Below are 20,124 nucleotides of genomic sequence, written 5' to 3' on the forward strand. Positions count from 1 at the left end.
CCATTTTAGGGTGGTGTTGTTTTTTAAACACCTGGTTCCGATATTTCACCTGGTTTTTAAGTTTCCGCAGCTATTTGTTCCGTATGGTTTTGTTATATATTGGTTTTAGACAATCTAAGCCGCACAGCGGTGCTGGGGGATGGGGCGCACGTTTTCTAACTTACTAAAGCAACAAATAAAGGGCAGACCGTGAACCTGTGTGCGCGAGTGTGTCTTCCTCTCTCGAGTTCCTGAAATCCAGAGGTGGTGCGGAACATTAATGAGAAAACCAGATCCCCCAGACCGACAGGCAATTACGGCTCAGCTTGCCCCTCCTCTAAACATTGCTGAAAAGTCAGTCTCTCTCTCTCTCTCTCTCCGGTGTGTGTGTTTTTGTGTGTGTGCGTGATCTTCCTGTCTGGAAAATCCCTGCAGCTGTTTCAGCTCAGCTTTCACTGTGATTTCATGTTACCACGAGCAATTTTTTTTTTGTATTGCACCAACAGGAGTGATGCCCATTCGAGCAGCCTGTCTCTGAGCATCAACTTCCTCCTTCTTTGCCCAGCTTTGTGAACTTCTGGTTAAGAGCAGCAGATTTGTAATCTGGTGAACCGGGTTCGCGTCTCCGCTCCTCCACATGCAGCTGCTGGGAGACCTTGGGCTAGTCACACTTTGGGTAGTGATAAAGAAGAAGAGTTTGGATTTGATATCCCGTTTTATCACTACCCTAAGGAGTCTCAAAGCGGCTAACCTTTGAGGTGGGGCTGAGAGACTTCAGAGAAGTGTGACTAGCCCAAGGTCACTGAGCAGCTGCATGTGGGGGATCCGGTATAGTGAGAGAGTGGGGAGGGGTATTACTCAGAAGGTTGTTGGGAATGGGTGATAGGCTGATAGGTGTGGAAAACCTGTTGATGACTGTTAACGACTGCAATTGGTCTTCCTTGCATATTCAGTAGGATATGTGGATTGTGGAGGGTTCTTAATTTTAAGTCCCTTAGGTATAATGTCCAGGTTCTTGCATTTAGTCAGAAAGAAGATGTCGATCTGTACATGTGCAAGTTTCTTGGTGAGGTTTATGGACTTCCATTTCATACGGCTCAATGTGGTGCCTTCTATAGTTCCAGTTACAGGTAGGTAGCCGTGTTGGTCTGCCATAGTCAAAACAAAATAAAAAATAAAAATAATTCCTTCCAGTAGCACCTTAGAGACCAACTAAGTTTGTTCTTGGTATGAGTTCGAAAGCACGTCAAAGTGCAAGTAGATAAATGGGAACTGCTCCGGTGGGAAGGTAAATGGCGTTTCCGTGCGCTGCTCTGGTTCGCCAGAAGCAGCTTTGTCATGCTGGCCACATGACCCGGAAACTTTACGCCAGCTCCCTTGGCCAATAAAGCGAGATGAGCACCGCAACCTCAGAGTCGTCCACGACTGGACCTAAAGGCCAGGGGTCCCTTTACTTTTACCTTTACCTAGAGAAAATATATGGTGCAGTTGATAAAGACTGAAAATGGAAACCATGGAAGGGTGGAGGGAAGTCTAAGGATTCTGGGAACATTTAGATGTTGATGATTATGTCTAATGTTTGAATTTAAATGTGTAGTGTAAAACTGAATTTTAAAAAAATTGAAGGAAAGAAATCCATACCTGTATGGCATTTTCCTGCTTGACCCTTCCCTCTGGTTATTTTGTTTTTTGTTTTTGGAGGACTGCTTCCCTGTCTCCCTCCCTGCAGGATGCCTGGGGTACGTGGAATGGGGGAGATCAGCCTGACCTACACCGTCAAACACATCTGGACTGCAGATAATGGAGCAGCAAAAACACCTCTCTTGCCCTTCCCTGTTAAATGTGAGCCGTGGAACCAAACACTTCGTCCCTCTCCGTTTTTTTGAAGATTTCCGCTGAGGCGCACAGCACCCGGCCACCGTGTTGTCTTTGGACCACGGTGGCGACTTTGGAACGAAGCCGCAGACCGTGATCCAGTTTCCCTTCCTCCTTGCGGGCCAAAGTCAACAAATTGTTCAGGCAGGAACCAGCAAAATGCTGTAGGGTCTGTAAGGAGAGACAGCCCCAAAGCTGCATCTGGTGATGTCTGGATTGCAGAAGTCTGGAGTCTACCGAGATAGCTCAGCTGGTAGAGAACAAGACTTGTACTCTCAGGGTTGGGGGTTTGAGCCCCATGTTGGGCAAGAGAATCCTGCATTGCAGGGGGTTGGACTAGATGACCCTTGTGGGTTTTTTCTACCTCCATGATTATGCCGTGAGGTGCTCATGCCTTTTTCTTTGCTTGCTAGTTTTCTCTCCAGCTCAAGGGCTCTCGGTCCTCCCCTCCATCCAGTTTTGGCTTCAGGCGCACATTTCTCCTAGGCCATCTCTCCAGGAAAGGCAAATCCCACTTCTGACACGTGTTGCAGAACTTGGGCACCATCCCCGCTCTCTGCCAAGTGGTTGCAAGATTCTGGGGGAGGTCCCAGGCACTCACTCCGGTTTTGTGCTCCTTTGAGAGAACTGAAGACGGAGCAGGGGCTGTGGTAGCTTTAAGAAATGATTTGTTCACCTATTTTACACCTTCAGTCTGCACGGAGGGAGCCCAGATCTTACAGCAAGGCATCTCTCCCGATCACGAGAGTTGGGAAGGGACAGACAATCCAAGCACCTCCCACAGATAAGAGGGGTGTGTGTAGATACTAAGCTGTTGTTGTTGGTCAATCGTGTCCGACTCTTCGTGACCCCATGGACCAGAGCACACCAGGCACGCCTATCCTTCACTGCCTCTCGCAGTTTGGCCAAACTCATGCTAGTAGCTTCAAGAACACTGTCCAACCATCTCATCCTCTGTCGTCCCCTTCTTGTTGTGCCCTCCATCTTTCCCAACATCAGGGTCTTTTCTAGGGAGTCTTCTCTTCTCATGAGGTGGCCAAAGTACTGGAGCCTCAACTTCAGGATCTGCCCTTCCAGTGAGCACTCAGGGCTGATTTCTTTAAGGATGGATAGGTTTGATCTTCTTGCAGTCCATGGGACTCTCAAGAGTCTCCTCCAGCACCAGAATTCAAAAGCATCAATTCTTCGACGATCAGCCTTCTTTATGGTCCAGCTCTCACTTCCGTACATTACTACTGGGAAAACCATAGCTTTAACTATACGGACCTTTGTCGGCAAGGTGATGTCTTTGCTTTTTAAGATGCTGTCTAGGTTTGTCATTGCTTTTCTCCCAAGAAGCAGGCGTCTTCTAATTTCGTGACTGCTGTCACCATCTGCAGTGATCATGGAACCCAAGAAAGTGAAATCTCTCACTGCCTCCATTTCTTCCCCTTCGATTTGCCAGGAGGCGATGGGACCAGTGGCCATGAGTTTTTTTGATGTTGAGCTATTGTTACAAAGGCAAAATATACTGTATATTTCCGTCTGTAAGATGCCCTCTTATTTTTGGGGACTCAGATTTAAGAAAATGGGGGGAAATGTATCTGTGTATAAGACGCCCCCTAATTCTTGACATTATTTTTTAGGGGGGGAAACCTAGTCTTATACACGGAAAAATATGGTATATCCATTGCCCCACCTACTTTTACCTCGTCGCACCTGCCTGCGATTGGCATGTGGCCCTCGGAAGATGGCCCAGGAAGGAACGCGGCCCTCAGGCTGAGTGACGGTTCCCCACTCCAGGCTCAATGTATAGATTCAGGTCAGACCAAATAAAACATCCACATGAGGAGGGACATAGTGTAGAGCCAACATAAACCCGAGACGCCAGCTGCATTATTAGAAGAATTGAGGTTTATTTGTGTCGCATTAAGACGGAGGGCATTCCACAGAATCCACTGAAGAGGTAGTCACCAAAGGATATACTCCTTGTCCCCTACAACTGGGTTGTCCCTGAAGGATGCCCATCTTCAGGTGACAAGTCTGAGACCAGCAGCCATTACACAACAATAATAAAGGGCCTTTTCCGTGGTGGCTCCCCGTTTGTGAAATGCTCTCCCCAGGGAGGTCTGGCCTGGCTCCATCATTACACATCTTCAGGCACCAGGCAAAAACTTTCCTTTTCAAACCTGGGCTTTTGGGCCTGAACTGGAAAAGTTTCAAGTATTTCTGGCAGGGCAGGATCTGTCAGACCTGTATTTTATCTGCACATTTGCGCTTCTAGGTTTTTACTTGGTTGTTCTACTTTGTTTTAAAGTTTTGTCATTTTTGCAAACTATTATTTATTAAATTATGGACAAGGTCCATATAGTTAAAGCTATGGTTTTCCCAGTAGTAATGTACAGAAGTGAGAGCTGGACCATAAAGAAGGCTGATCGCCAAAGAATTGATGCTTTTGAATTATGGTGCTGCAGGAGACTCTTGAGAGTCCCATGGACTGCAAGAAGATCAAACCTATCCATTCTTAAAGAAATCAGCCCTGAGTGCTAACTAGAAGGACAGATCCTGAAGTTGAGGCTCCAGTACTTTGGCCACCTCATGAGAAGAGAAGACTCCCTGGAAAATACCCTGATGTTGGGAAAGATGGAGGGCACAAGGAGAAGGGGACGACAGAGGATGAGATGGTTGGACAGTGTTCTCAAAGCTACTAACATGAGTTTGGCCAAAATGCGAGAGGCAGTGAAGGATAGGCGTGCCTGGCGTGCTCTGGTCCATGGGGTCACGAAGAGTCGGACACGACTGAACGATCTGAACAACAACATCATTTATTAAATTTATCGGTTGCTTCCCCCCCCCCCCCCAGGTAACTCAAAGCAACTCGCAATAGTTAAACGCGCGAATGCATACGTTAAAATCAGAATGAAAGAAAACAAAAGTTAGCGCCCAGATCACGGGAAATCGTAGTACCAAATAAATCTGCCTTGATCAACCCCTACTTGGAATACTGTGTCCAGTTCTGGGCACCTTAGTTTAAGTAGGATATTGACAAGCTGGAAGGTGTGCAGAGGGGAAGATGACCAAGATGATCAAGGGTCTGGAAACTAAGCCTGATGAGGAATGGTCAAGGGAGTTGGGTATGTTTGCCCTGAAAAAGAGGAGACTGGGAAGAGATACGACAGCAATCTTCAAATATCAGAAGGGAAGTTACATAGAAGATGGAACGAGCTTGTTTTCAGCTTGGACTACTGCAATGCGCTCTACGTGGGGCTACCTTTGAAGGTGATCTGGAAATTGCAACTAATCCATAATGCGACAGCTAGACTGGTGACTGGGAGCAGCCGCCAAGACCTCTAGCACCATAATTCAAAAGCATCAATTCCTCGGCGATCAGTCTTCTTTATGGTCCAGCTCTCACTTCCATACATTACTACTGGGAAAACCAGTAAGTGTTGGTACTGATCTTTAAAGCTGTAAACGGCCTCGGCCCAGTATACCTGAAGGAGCATCTCCACCCCCATCATTCAGCCCGGACACTGAGGTCCAGCGCCAAGGGTCTTCTGGTGGTTCCCTCCCTGCGAGAAGTGATGTTACGGGGAACCAGGCAGAGGGCCTTCTTGGTGGTGGCGCCCGCCCTGTGGAACATCCTCCTCCCATCAGATGTCAAGGAAACAAACAACTATCTGACTTTTAGAAGACATCTGAAGGCAGCCCTGCTTGGGGAAGCTTTCAGTGTTTGATGTTTTATTGTTTTTTTAATATTCTGTAGGGAGCCGCCCAGAGTGGCTGGGGAAACCCAGCCAGATGGGCAGGGTATAAATAAATTATTATTATTATTATTATTATTATTATTATTATTATTATTATTATTCAGCTGCTCCAGAGGGGAGGACCTGAACTAGTGCATTCAAATGAGAAGAAAGGAGATTCCGAATGTTGACAGTGGATCGGGCTCCCTCGGGATGTTGTGGACTCTCTTTCCTTGGAAGTTTTTAAGCAGAGGCCATCTGTCATGGATGCTTTAGCTGAGATTCCTGCATTGCAGGGGGGGTTGGACTGGATGGCGCTTGGGACCCTTCCAACTCTGCAATCCTGTGATTCTGTGAAAGAGAAACCTAAAAGATAATTGTATTGTTTTTCAAGGAAGGATTGAAACAGGCACAGGCAACCTCGGGCCTCCAGATGTTTTGGGACTACAACTCCCATGATCCCTAGCTAACAGGACCAGTGGTCAGGGATGATGGGAATTGTAGTCCCAAAACATCTGGAGGGCCGGGGTCGCCTATGCCTGGATTAAAACATCCCCCACACTAAAGGAGGCCACAGATAATTAAGAACGAAAAAGCCCGGCGGGGCGGGGGGGGGAGGCACCTAAAAGATATGTTAGGATGGTGCCAGGAGCGCCTTCCCTAGGGACAGCATTCGGGGTCACTTTGGAAGGAAAATGCCACCCTCAGCATCCTTGACGCTGGGATGTGAGAGTCCATCAATGTCCGGAGGGTCCCAACGATCCCGGTTTCTGACCTACGAAAATGAACTCTAGAGTCACTGCTTCAAAGTTCGCACCCATTGCGACGCAGGGAGACGGCAGCCTCTCCGCTCGCAGCCGCAGTTGGAGCGTTGTGATAATAACGCCGGGCAGATTTGTTGCAGGGACGACGGGCGGCTGTGCAAAATATCTTGCGTGCTCAGAAAAAAGAAGCGACTCAAAACAAACCATTGTTAGGGGAACAGCCTGACGACGCGTCAGCCTTTAAACTACGGAAGTCTCATAAATAGTATTTACACCCGTTAAAGCCGTTTTCTTTCGTTTCTTTGTCTGAGATTAGCAGGGCCGCCGGAGCTTCCTAGCGCGAGACTGACTCTGCGCCGTCCTCGAGCGGCTCCTCTGCGCCGTTCATCACTGGTAGGAGAGGAATCTGATCAATCTGGCAGGGATGTGGAGCTGGGCGATCTTCTCCAAGGCTGGCTGGCCGACGGCACGTCTCAGGCTGAGTCGGCAGAGCTGGGACAAGCTCAGAGGCGTTTCTGGAGTAGGAAGCAGGGTGGGAATGTGGGAATGAGGAAGGAAATCGTAATCGTCACTTCGGCGCTCTACAAACCCATTGGGACGAACAAGGACGGAAAGATCGGTCAATTTTTGGTTCTCTCTGTTTCTAATTTTTCCACTCTTAAATTCCATTCTCCATTATTTCTGCAGCAATTTGCGATTTTTTAAAAAGCAGAAATAAACCTTACGGAAATTACCATATTTTTCGCTCCATAGGGAGCACCGGACCATAGGGCGCACTTCGTTTTTAGAGGAGGAAACAAGGGGAAAAAAATATTTTTTCTGGTTTTCCTCTTCTAAAAGCCCTGTTTTTTTTGAGGATCAGCTAAAAGTTTTGCAACTTTTTTGCAAAGGGAAAACCCTGGTTTTTTGAGGATCAGCTAAAAGTTTTGCAGTTTTTTTTTTTTGCAAAGGGAAAAGCCCTGGTTTTTTGAGGATCAGCTAAAAGTTTTGCAGCTTTTTTGCAAAGGGAAAAACCTGGTTTTTTTGAGGATCAGCCTAAAATTTTTGCAGCTTTTTTTGGAAAGGGGGGAAAGCAAAGCTCCTTTTGCAAAGGGGCAAAAGCAAAGAGGAAAAGCCCCATTGTTATGGGGTTCAACTCACATTTCTGCAGCTTCTAAAGGAAAGGGAGCCTTTTCTACAGTTTCCACTGTATCGATAAATTGCAATGGTTAGCTGGTGATATATCGCAATGTCAAAAACCAGATACAGTGGTACCTCAGGTTAAGAACTTAATTCGTTCCGGAGGTCCGTTCTTAACCTGAAACTGTTCTTAATTACCAGTAGCTACTATCTGGGAGCCAGCCGGAGCACTCTCAAACAATATCACAAAAGATCTGAATGCCCATCTTAGTGTTCCCTAAATTATTTCTCTCAATGATCATTTGAAAGTGAACTTGTGTTGCAATTCAGAGCAATAATTAGTGTTTGTATAAAGAAAGCAAATTTTTTTTATTTTCTTCAAACAAAACCTGTTTTGTTCCTGTTCTACAGTACCGTATTTAGGCACCATGTTTACAGCTATACAGTGGTACCTCTGGTTAAGTACTTAATTCGTTCCAGAGGTCCGTTCTTAACCTGAAACTGTTCTTAACCTGAAGCACCACTTTAGCTAATGGGGCCTCCCGTTGCCACTGCGCCGCCAGAGCACAATTTCTGTTCTTATCCTGAAGCAAAGTTCTTAACCTGAAGCGTTATTTCTGGGTTAGCGGAGTCTGTAACCTGAAGCGTCTGTAACCTGAAGCGTCTGTAACCTGAGATATCGCACAGCTCTACTGTTTGCCCATGACAGGCGCTCCCCGAGAAGCCCCCCCATAAGGAAATGTGGCACTCAGGCTGGAAAAGCTCCGCCGGCTATTAAAATATTAGCAGTGGCGTCTTCAAGAAACAGCCGCATGGGGCACACAACCTAGGAAGGCATCGCCGAAGCAAGATGAACGAGATGGGAAGGAAGGTGCCGCCGACAAGCCAGCAGGGGCAGCGACAAGGCACCCCCCACACACACTCACTTTCGAAATGCTCAAAGCACTTGGCGGCCGGGCTGCTCCTCCAGGTGTAGTCGGAAGGCTTCTTCCCCGGTTGTCCCTGGCGTAAACGTTCCCCCCGAACTCCACCAGCAGCTCCACCAGATCGGCGTTCTTCACCTTGGCCCGCGTGGTGGAGGGCCGTCTCGTGGAGCTTGGCTGCGTTGACGTTGGCCCCCTGGGGACGACAAAGCGGTCAAGTTGCATCAATAAACTTTTATTAGTTTTAACAAAATATAACAAAAACAAACAAACAAACCTGAACAAACAACAATAAAAACAGTACTACAAATAAACGCTCAAAACTTAATACACCTATCTTCCTTTCTTGTCATTGTAAATGACTTCCTCACGTCCTCTCCTCCTGCGTTCCCTGAAATCATCTTTAGTAATTTCTTTACATTATTAAAATCATTTTTTATTAGTTAATCTTAACTTCTCTTCTTATATAATATCCTTATCATTTATTCAAACTTTTGTAAACCTTAAATCTATCTTCTAAATCTGCAACCTAGCATATCTTTCAGCTTACTTCTAATCTTTAATCTACAATGGTTTTTTAAAATACAATTTAAATTTCTTCCAATCTTCTTCCACTGCGTCATCCCTCTGGTCACGAAGTTTCCGGTCAGTTCAGCAAACTCCATATCATTTTCATCTGCCATTCTTCTATCGTTGGTAAACTCCTCTGTCTTCCAGTTTTTAGCTAAGAAAATTCTAGCTGCTGTTGTGGCATACATGAATAAAGTTTATCACACTTTGGAACTTCCTGATTTACAATACCAAGTAAAAAGGCTTCTGGGGTTTTTTTTTTACTAAATGTGCTTTTCAACACTTTTTTCAATTCATTGTAAATCCTCTCCCAGAAGTCTTTTACCTTTGGGCACGTCCACCACATATGGAAAAATGTTCCTTCTGTTTGTTTACATTTCCAGCATATATTACTCTGTCCAAAGCGGTCAGATTGGAGGAAGAATTGCTCGCTGCCCTCGAGCGCAAAACTCGAACCTTTGCCTAAGCATGGGTAGGCAAACTAAGGCTTGGGGACTGGATCTGGCCCCAATCGCCTTCTAAATCCAGCTCACGGACGGTCCGGGATTCAGCGTGTTTTTACATGAGGAGAATGTGTCCTTTTATTTAAAATGCATCTCTGGGTTTATCTGTGAGGCATAGGATTCATTCATGCCCCCCCTCAAATATAGTCCAGCCCCCCACAAGGTCTGAGGGACAGTGGACTGGCCCCCTGCTGAATAAGTTTGCTGACCCCTGGCCTAAAGGAAGGTGGGCAACACGTGGTGTTGGACTGGCCTTCCCCAACATGGAACCCTAATGATGTTCCGGACTATAACTCCCATCAGGCTCCGCTGATGATGGGAGTTGTAGTCCATAAGGATAAAGGAAGAGCCTGCTGGGTCAGGGCAATGGCAACCTACCCCAGCATCTTGCTTTCACAGAGGACAAAGGGAAACCCGAAAGTAGGATCTGAGCATGAGAGCAACTCTCCCGTCTTGTGGTTTCCAGCAACTGGAAGCGTTGGGATAGCCCTCTCCTCCATGAATTCATCTCATCCTCTTTTAAAGCCAACCAACTTGAAGACCATTTCTGCTTCCTGCGGAAGTGAGTTCCACAGTTTATCTACGCATTAGAATCATAGAATCACAGAATCCTAGAGTTGGAAGAGACCACAAGGGCCATCCAGTCCAACCCCCAGCCAAGCAGGAAACACCATCAAAGCATTCCTGAGAGATGGCTGTCAATCCTCCGCTTAAAGACCTCCAAAGAAGGAGACTCCACCACACTCCTTGGCAGCAAATTCCACTGCCGAACAGCTCTCACTGTCAGGAAGTTCTTCCTAATGTTTAGGTGGAATCTTTCTTGTAGTTTGAATCCATTGCCCCGTGTCCGCTTCTCTGGAGCAGCAGGAAAACAACCTTCCTAATGTTTAGGTGGAATCTTCTTTCTTGTAGTTTGAATCCATTGCCCCGTGTCCGCTTCTCTGGAGCAGCAGAAAACAACCTTTCACCCTCCTCTATATGACATCCTTTTATATATTTGAACATGGCTATCATATCCCCCCTTAACCTTCTCTTCTCCAGGCTAAACATACCCAGCTCCCCTAAGCCGTTTCTCATAAGGCATCTTTTCCAGGCCTTTGACCATTTTGGTTGCCCTCCTCTGGACACGTTCCAGCTTGTCAGTATCCTTCTTGAACTGTGGTGCCCAGAACTGGACACAGTGTTCCAGGTGAGGTCTGACCAGAGCGGAATATAGTGGTACTATTACCTCCCTTGATCTAGACGCTATACTCCTTTTGATGCAGCCCAGAATTGCATTGGCTTTTTAGCTGCTGCATCACACTGTTGACTCAGGGATAGCCCTCTCCTCCATCAATTCGTCTCATCCTCTTTTCAAGCCATCCAACTTGAAGACCATTGCTGCCTCCTGCGGACGTGAGTTCCACGGTTTATCTACGCGTTAAGAAATGCTTCTTTTTCCCCCCTCTCTGAAATGTCTGGAGACTTTTCTTTTGGCTATGGGAAACTAGCCTGATCCTCGTCAGAAACGGGAGACGTGTGGCTTGAAACAGAGAAGGAGATCACTCCGGTCAGCTCGCCAATTTGTGGCGGTACAGGATGGTGCATAGAAATGGCTTGTTTTTCCCCCCTAGGGTGGGGAACTCCCACCATCACTCACCTCGGTTGACCCCAGCAGCACCCTAAGCCAAATAATAGTCTACAGCAGGGTTTCCCAAACTTGTTTCTCCAGCTTTTTTTTTGGACTACAACTCCCATCATCCCTAAGCTAGTAGGACCAGATGGGAGTTGTAGTCCAAAAACAGCTGGAGACCCAAGTTTGGGAAACTCTGGCTTACAGCGCAAAAGGGGCACAGGCTTCGGGACTGTAAAACAGGCCAGGCCAAGAAGAATGGCAAAATGGGGGGTGGACCACGTCCCGTCCCGTCCCCCCACCTGCGTTGAGCAGTATCTTCACGCAGTCCAGATGCTCTCGAGCGCATGCCACGTGCAAAGGGGTCCCAAAGTGACAATCGTGAGCTTCCAGGTTGGCACCGACATCGATAAGGAGGCGCACACACTCAGCGCTGCCTATATTTAAAAAAAAAAAAAAAGAACAAAGGGGGCCGACTCAATGGAGAACTTCCAGATGGTCAGGAACAAGGTGGGGAATCAGAATCATAGACGTGGAGATTTAAACTATATAAAATTTTGTTTTTTGTTTGTTTGTAAGTGAGAGTAATTAAATTATTAGCTAGAGTAATGAAATGAGTATTATACTAAGAAAACCGTTGTAGAAGCAATATGAAGTCATATTTAAATTTGATGCATAATTTGAAAGAGACTATTGTAAATTTATGTCTGTTATTATTTGTGTGATGTAAGATTTAATGTTTTGTTTTATGTTTGAAATCCTTTTTTTAAAAAACCCACAAATTTAATAAAGACTTATTTTAAATATAATAATAATAATAATAATAATAATAATAATAATAATAAAGAATCATAGACGTCTAGTCCACACATACCCCTGCAATGCAAGAATCTTTATGCCAAGGTGGGACTCGAACCCATGGCCCTGAGAATAAGGTTAAGGGATAGCTCTATTTACTGAGCGATCTCTTGTTTCCTTAAATGTCAGTCACAGCTGTAACTTCACTCATTGGCTAAGAACACCGAAAGGAGGTGGAGCAGGCTAGTATTTCACAAAACGATTGGCCAGGACAGTGCTGGCATGTTCTGCCTTATTATTTGTTTGTTTCTCTTATCATTCATTCATTCATTTTGTCCTTAACTCATAGATCTCAGGGCGGTTCACAACATGAAAAAAACCGAGATAAAAAACTCAGAATACATAATGAAAACAAGAACAAACCAAACCAAACCAAATCAATGACCTCTTCTCCCACCTCAACCCACAGGCTAGTTATTTCCATACAATTTATGCAACTACTACAATATTATTATTATTATTATTATTATTAATTCAATTTATATATCACCTTTTCTCCCATAGACTGCTTGATTGCTGAAAACTTCAAGCGGTTTACAAAGAGAATGTGGGGCTCAACAGGGACTAGAAACTTGCTTTTTAAAAAAACAAGATCAAAGCTGGGAATCTGGGCTGGCCAATGTTGGCACGGCTAGAATCCAGGCAAAACCCGTTGAAATAGGCAGTGTAGCAACCGTATTCAAAGTAACCCTCGGAGCAATTAAGAGTTGCAGACCCGCTCAGGCAGTTGTGTGGTGGGAATGTTCAGGGTGGCAGGAGAGGAAATATTGTTTATTAATATCCTTCCTAACTTCCACTAGTAAGTTTCTTTACTTAGCAGAGTTTACATTCCCCTTTTTACATGCACAGCAGATAGCTGGTTGCAGGCTCGTGTGAGCCTCTCACTATTATACAATTTAGTCTGCCTCAGATTGAACTGTACGTTCCTGGTCAGTTCCTTTAATTCCTCTTGAAAGCATAAAGACGCCACAATCTTATTCAAAGTCAGTAAAAGAAGTTGACTCACATCAGTTCACAGTTGGATCCCTGAGGGCAGACTTAGTTACAAATATGTACATGTGGATCTACCCCAGGGGTCGGCAACCTAAGGCCCATGGGCCAGAAGCGGCCCATGGGGGTCATTTTAACTGACCCATGGACCCCCACCGTCTGTTCGGTCGGCTCCCGTATGCCACGCTAAACCAACGTGGATCAGAGCAGGGGACCGCCTTCCGCGATGCTGGCCGGCTTCCCATTGGCTGCAGCCAGCTCCTGCAGCCAATGGGAAGCTGCGCACGCCTCCTCTGCGCCAGAAATAGGGTTTGCGCATGCGTGCCTGCACACTCCAGCCCACCGCGGCGTCTGCGGGACCGTGAACCAGCCCAAGCCACAAAAACTTTGCCAACCCCTGAGAGCTAGCAGAGCAGTCCTAGCTGGAAGCTGGTCAAATGAAGAAGGAAGTGAAAAAGAGAGAGGCGAGCTGCGTGACTTGTCCTTTTGTTACCTGGACAGGTAAGGTCAGGCTTCTATCACATGGAAAAGGAAGGATGCTCCAGCCCAGGAGGAACACGAAGTTTCGACTGGCTGGACCAAACATCCCCTCGCATGCCTTCTTTAGCAGTTCAAGGAATGTTGCTACTTGACTGCCTCTCATGGATCACGTCCCACAAGTTGAACTCTGCCCCAAGCTGTTGTTGGCTTACCATTCATGCAGGCCTCGTGGAGCGGGGAGGGCCGTGTAGAGCGGAGGGTTGACTTTGGCCCCGTGCGAGAGCAACACTTTCACGCAGTCGATGCTCCCAGAGGCGCAGGCATCGCACAGAGGGGTGCTGCCGTCTATGTTCCGGGCGTCCACCTGCGGCGTCATAGCAAAAATCACAGAATGGTTGAGTTGGAAGGGGACCCCCAGGGGTCATCTAGCCCAACCCCTCGGGATGCAGGAATCTTTTGGCCCAATGTGAGGCTCAAACCACAACCAGGGGGGATAATAATCAATAAGGTTTTTTTTAAAAAAAATTGGATATTTAGGCCAATACGGTATTATTATTATTATTATTATTATTATTATTATTATTATTATTATTAAAATTATATTGCCCTACATCCAAAGAGCCCAGGGCGGTTCACAACATAAATTACAATATGAACAGCTAATAATAAAAATAAGAACAAAGATGACCCAATAACCCCCCATTTTTATCTGACGCCCAAAGGTGTACAGTAGTACCTTGGTTCTTAAACACCTTGGTTCTCAAACACCTTGGTTCTCAAACACCTTGGTTCTCAAACACCTTGGTTCTCAAACACCCTGGTTCTCAAACACCCTGGTTCTCAAACGCCGAAAACCTGGAAGTAAGTGTTCTGGTTTTCAACCGCTTTTCAGGAAGCCGAATGTCCGATGCGGCTATTTATTTTGCGTTTTTTTTTGTTTGTTTTTGAGGTTTTTTCAGTTAATTTGTTTTTGTGACTGTGTGTAACCCAGTTCAGCTATTGATTGATTGAGTGTGTGACTGCAGAAATGGATGAAGGCCTCCCATCCAAACAATGGCTATCATCAGTGCAGGTAAGAAAAAAGAATAATTTAAATTTTTTATCATATACAATACTGTCCTATTTATTGACTATTGCTTTAATTTTATGGATCAATGGCCTCGTTAGATAGTAAAATTCATGTCGAATTGCTGTTTTAGGGGTTGTTTTTAAAGGTCTGGAACAGATTAATCCGTTTTGCATTGCTTTCTATGGGAAAGCGTGCCTTGGTTTTGGAACGCTTTGGTTTTGGAAGGGACTCCCGGAACGGATTAAGTTTGAGAACCAAGGTACCACTGGATAATGAAGGCACCAGGCGGGCGTCCCTGGGGGGACCATCCCACAAAGAGGGGCTCCCCGAGCTACACACCTGGGCTCCCGCAGCAAGGAGCATTTGCACGCATTGGGTCTGTCGCGCAGGCTGGCTTCGTGCAGCGGCGTGATGGAATCGTACGTGACCAAATTGACGCAGGCGCCGTTGGCAATGAGCTCCTGCAGCTGGAGGGTCTCCCCTCTCCTGGCCGCTTCGTGAACCGGCGTCCTGTCCACCCAAAACCCTGCGGAGGGAGACGGAAGAAAAGTGAGCGATGGGGGCCATGGGCGTACCCGAGGGGGCAGGTGCCCCCCCCCAAGCAAAAAAATAAATAAATGTAAATGGTTATCGGCAGCCTAAAAGGAAAAAAAGCTCTCCTAAAAAAGCTCAACTACTGGTCTTTCTCCCCCTCCCAAAATCTCTGAGCTCTTGGCCGACACTGCATGTGTGTGTGTGTGTGTGGTGTGTTGCGCCAGCTGATCGTCGCAAGGGAGCTTTGGAAACTGAGTTCCCTTGCATGGTAAGTAGGTAGTTCCTTTGCGAGTGCTGAGGATCCTGGGAAACTGAGTTTTTCAGCCATTTGGGCCCTTCTGTTTAGGGAGTAAAGTTTTTCTGTTTTTTGAAGCTGTTTTTGTTTGCTGTTTACATAATGTGGTCAGTAATCTAAAAACGAACCGAACCCCTAAAAAGCGGGGCATTCCTCACCCCCCAAAAAGGTCCAACTTTGAGCTGAACCCCAAAAAACGGGGGTAGATCACTGCTGAAAGTAGATGAGCCTACAGTCTCTTGTGAGTTGGCCACCCCTGGTATAAGACATGTAACTAGTATAAAAATTCAAAAAAAATTAAAGCAATAACTACCATAATAAAGCACTGCTATAATTATAAATAATTTTCCTAAAATTTTGGTTTCATTCGCCTTTCCGTGCTGAAATGTCACAACCTGAACGACCATGGCTTGCCCCCCCCCCCCAGTTTTGATCCTGGGTATGCCCCTGGTGGGGGCAGAAATGAGTCAAAGGAGGCGCATGGGGAAAAGAAGCCAAGTCACACCCGTCATTTCTCAGTACCGGATTTACGTATAAGCTAAACAAGATATATTACAGGAAAAAAAACCTGGATGTACATTTCCAAATGGGACGCAGGTGGGGGGCTTGCTGATCAGAAGGTCGGCGGTTCAAATCCCCGCAACGGGGTGAGCTCCTGTTGCTCCGTCCCTGCTCCTGCCAACCTAGCAGTTCGAAAGCACGCCAAATGCAAGTAGATAGATAGGTACCACTCCGGCGGAAGGTAAACAGCGTTTATTATTTATTATTGTTATTATTATTATTTATTATTATTATTATTATTATTTTAACAAACTCCGTACGGGATGCCGCACATGCGCAGTGGCACGGACGGTGCCCCGTTCCGGAGCCCCGTTCGCAACATGAAAAGGCCGCATCCTGAAGCGCCGAATCTGTGCATGCTCACCGCTCAATTCGGTGCTTCTTCCGCTTGCGCATGATGTCATTTTGCACGTCTGCGCAGGCGTGAACCGCCGAACCCGGAAGTAACCCGTTCTGGTACTTCCGGGTTCAGCACATTCGTATCCCATGAGGAACGCAACCCGCAGCATTCGCAACATGAGGTATGACTGTATCCCGCCTTTTTCTCTGTAGTTTACAGCTACAATTTTCCTTCCTTCTGTTTATCTGTTGAAGGTATTGTACATCATCCCTTCCCTTGCACATTTCTAAAATATATATGTTGGAAGCCGCACAGAGTGACTGGGGCAACCTAGTCAGATTGGCAGGGTATTTATTATTATTATTATTATTATTATTATTATTATTATTATTATTATTAAATAGGGTGTTCCCTATTTTCCTTGGAGAAATGTTGGAGGGCATGTAAATAATGATTTAGGATATTTCTTAATTTCTCATATTGTTGTTGTTCAGTCGTTCAGTCGTGTCCGACTCTTCGTGACCCCATGGACCAGAGCACGCCAGGCACGCCTATCCTTCACTGCCTCTCGCAGTTTGGCCAAACTCATGTTAGTAGCTTCGAGAACACTGTCCAACCATCTCGTCCTCTGTCGTCCCCTTCTCCTTGTGCCCTCCATCTTTCTCAACATCAGGGTCTTTTCTAGGGAGTCTTCTCTTCTCATGAGGTGGCCAAAGTACTGGAGCCTCAACTTCAGGATCTGTCCTTCTAGTGAGCACTCAGGGCCGATTTCCTTGAGAATGGATAGGTTTGATCTTGGGACTCTCAAGAGTCTCCTCCAGCACCATAATTCAAAAGCATCAATTCTTCGGCGATCAGCCTTCTGATGGTCCAGCTCTCACTTCCGTACATTACTACTGGGAAAACCATAGCTTTAACTATACGGACCTTTGTCGGCAAGGTGATGTCTTTGCTTTTTAAGATGCTGTCTAGGTTTGTCATTGCTTTCCTCCCAAGAAGCAGGCGTCTTCTAATTTCGTGACTGCTGTCACCATCTGCAGTGATCATGGAGCCCAATAAAGTGAAATCTCTCACTGCCTCCATTTCTTCCCCTTCTATTTGCCAGGAGGTGATGGGACCAGTGGCCATGATCTTAGTTTTTTTGATGTTGAGCTTCAGACCATATTTTGCGCTCTCCTCTTTCTCATATATGGAAGTTGATACATGGCGAAAATGTTTTTAAAATGGAGTCGTAGGAAAACTCTTGAAACGTGTTAAAATGACGACCATTTAACACTTGTGCGTATTGCCTGTAGGATTAAAAGGTAATTCCTTCCTGCGTCAGTGACCCCAAATACCCAAATAAACAGGTTTACACTGGAGCTATTCAGTGAGTTACCGGTATATATAACATGCTATTGCAAAATAACGTTTAACACGCAAAAAAGCAAAAAAAATCAGTAATGATTAACAACGGATTCCTCTAGATTTTGCCTAGAAGGGAAGTGTGATTTACGAATGCAGCGTACAATTCTTTGACCCTAACAGCACCCATTGGACTCGCTCCACGATGCTTGTCGCTGTGCTGTTTACTCCAGGAAGGGCAAAGGATATGAGAAAGTTAGCCAGGGAAAATTCAATGTTTCCCAGTTTTGGTCACCTATCTGGCATGGGAGAAACCCAGGCCTCGGTCCCACCCAAGTTAAGCACTTGAGCAACCAGACCAACGCACGTTTTACTCAGAACTAAGCTCCGCTGTGCTCAATAGGCTTAATCCACTCAACTGCTTACCATACTATTCTGTTCTCTTGTGCATTTTATACAGGTGAAACTCGAAAAAATTAGAATATCGTGGAAAAGTCCATTTATGTAAGCAATTGTTTTCATTAGCTACTGGAGTTTAATATCTGAGATAGACTCATGACATGCAAAGCGAGACGTTGTCAAGCCTTTGCTTGTTATAATTGTGATGATTTTGGCGCACAGCTGATGAAAACCCCAAAGTTGAGATTGTGAATTTGGGGTTCTCATCAGCTGTGTGCCATAACCATCACAATTATAACAAATAAAGGCTTGACATATCTCGCTTTGCATGTCATGAGTCTATCTCGTATATTAGTTTCACCGAAACAAAATAGATACTTATTTCCAGTAGCACCTTAGAGACCAACTGAGTTTGTTCTTGGTATGAGCTTTCGTGTGCATGCACACTTCTTCACACTTCTGTTTCAGTGTATCTGAAGAAGTGTGCATGCACACGAAAGCTCATACCAAGAACAAACTCAGTTGGTCTCTAAGGTGCTACTGGAAATAATTTTCTATTTTGTTTCGACTATGGCAGACCAACACGGCTACCCACCTGTAACTGGAACTATTAGTTTCACCTTTTAAGTTGAATCACTGAAAGAAACGAACCTTTCCACAATATTCTAATTTTTTGAGTTTCACCTGTATTTGGCTTCCTTTAGTAACGTTTTATTTTTAAAGGCAATTTTCGGGGGGTGAACTTTGCTGTGTTAAATGCCCATTCTGCAGCTTGACTCCCTTTGAAACATTTTGAAATCTTTAGCCCCTGACTCCCCTGTCAATTACCGTACGTAGGTTAGAAGGCAAGCTTTATATCTGACTTTCTTCTGCAATGTTTTATTCTGGGCCGTTTTACTTTTTTAGTTTTCGTGCGCGGCGAACCGCTTTGAGGATTTTCCTTGAAAATATAAATACAGAAACAAAGTGAATAATTAGAAACCCCAATGATTTTCTGCAGGTTCTGAGCGAGCTGGATTGCTCTTCGCAACAACATCTGACATTATTGACCTAAGGACAGCATATGTCTATTAAATAGGAAAAGAAATTGCACACACACAATATATACAAATATATGTACAGAAATACACAGACATATTTCTATTCCTTTCTATCCCCCATCACTCTTTTCTGGAGATTAAAAATCAAGGGGGACTGTTTGATTTCTCAAATACCCTTCACCTAGATTTGCGCTTGTGTAATATTACTTTAAGCAACGAAGACTTTCCATTGTAGCTTCTTAGAACCCGAGTCCGGCACTTAATAACAATTTTTGGGCATAGATTTCTCTGCTTGTGGCACATCTAACATCTCATAATCTTGTTTCAATGGTCAGTTGGGAAAATATTTAACTCATTAGATGATCCAAGCCAGTGAGAACTGAAATCTCAGCTAATTCACCGGTTCAGTGACAACTGGACTCTCCCTTCTGAGCTGTATTTAAGCCAGGCTCCTTGGAGTGCAGAAAAACCAGTAACAGAAATTTGACTGCTGGTTAGCTCCTGTATTGCTTTGCATTTGTGTACTTAAGCCTAGATTGTGTGTGTGTGTGTGTGTGTGTGTGTGCGATTCTGAATTTCTTCTGCGTTTGCCGAATCGCTGCTTTTGGCCATCTTTTAAATTTACTGGCGTGTTCCACATTGCATTGTATTTCTAAGGCTCTGAATTGTGGTGTTTGCTGTTAAGTCACGTTGAGCACTATTATTATTATTATTATTTATTGAATTTATATATATACAGTAATATCTTTACAGCAGCGCAGCTCCCTGTGGGAAAGAGGCATATGGTAGGAGTAAACTCAAGCCATCGACCAAATCACCGCAGTTGCGCATCCAGACATTTCAGGCTTGATGCGGCTGCCCAGCCCGCAAAGGACTAGCAACATGAGAAGGCGAAGTCCCAGTGGTACCCAGCTGCTCCTGATGGAGAGGGGAGGGGGGGCACCTGCTTCTCCCCTCCCCATCCAGGCTCCCCAAAAGCATGCTCCCCCTCCCTGCCAACATTTCCAGCCCCCCCACCCCTTTCTCCTTCAGTCCAGGACCCCCACCCCCCTCCCCAACACCCACTCACCAATCTCGCCCAGCACGGAGCTGTTAGCCATGGTGCTCTCCATAGTTGCTCAAGCCCAAACTACAACTCCCAGCA

At 45.6% G+C, this 20,124-nt stretch overlaps 1 protein-coding gene across 1 annotated transcript; it reads right to left on the reverse strand.

The window, feature by feature from the left end:
• Nucleotides 1-6,155: 6,155 nt before the first annotated feature.
• Nucleotides 6,156-20,124, reverse strand: ASB13 (ankyrin repeat and SOCS box containing 13). Its single transcript, XM_033163203.1, is given in 8 exon segments — nucleotides 6,156-6,858; nucleotides 8,389-8,580; nucleotides 11,373-11,507; nucleotides 13,611-13,638; nucleotides 13,640-13,762; nucleotides 14,807-14,850; nucleotides 14,853-14,993; nucleotides 20,050-20,124. Coding segments are annotated over 8 exon segments (834 nt in total). The 5' UTR covers nucleotides 20,093-20,124; the 3' UTR covers nucleotides 6,156-6,730.

Source organism: Lacerta agilis, chromosome 10 (assembly GCF_009819535.1).
Source record: "Lacerta agilis isolate rLacAgi1 chromosome 10, rLacAgi1.pri, whole genome shotgun sequence".
NCBI classification, from domain to species: domain Eukaryota; kingdom Metazoa; phylum Chordata; class Lepidosauria; order Squamata; family Lacertidae; genus Lacerta; species Lacerta agilis.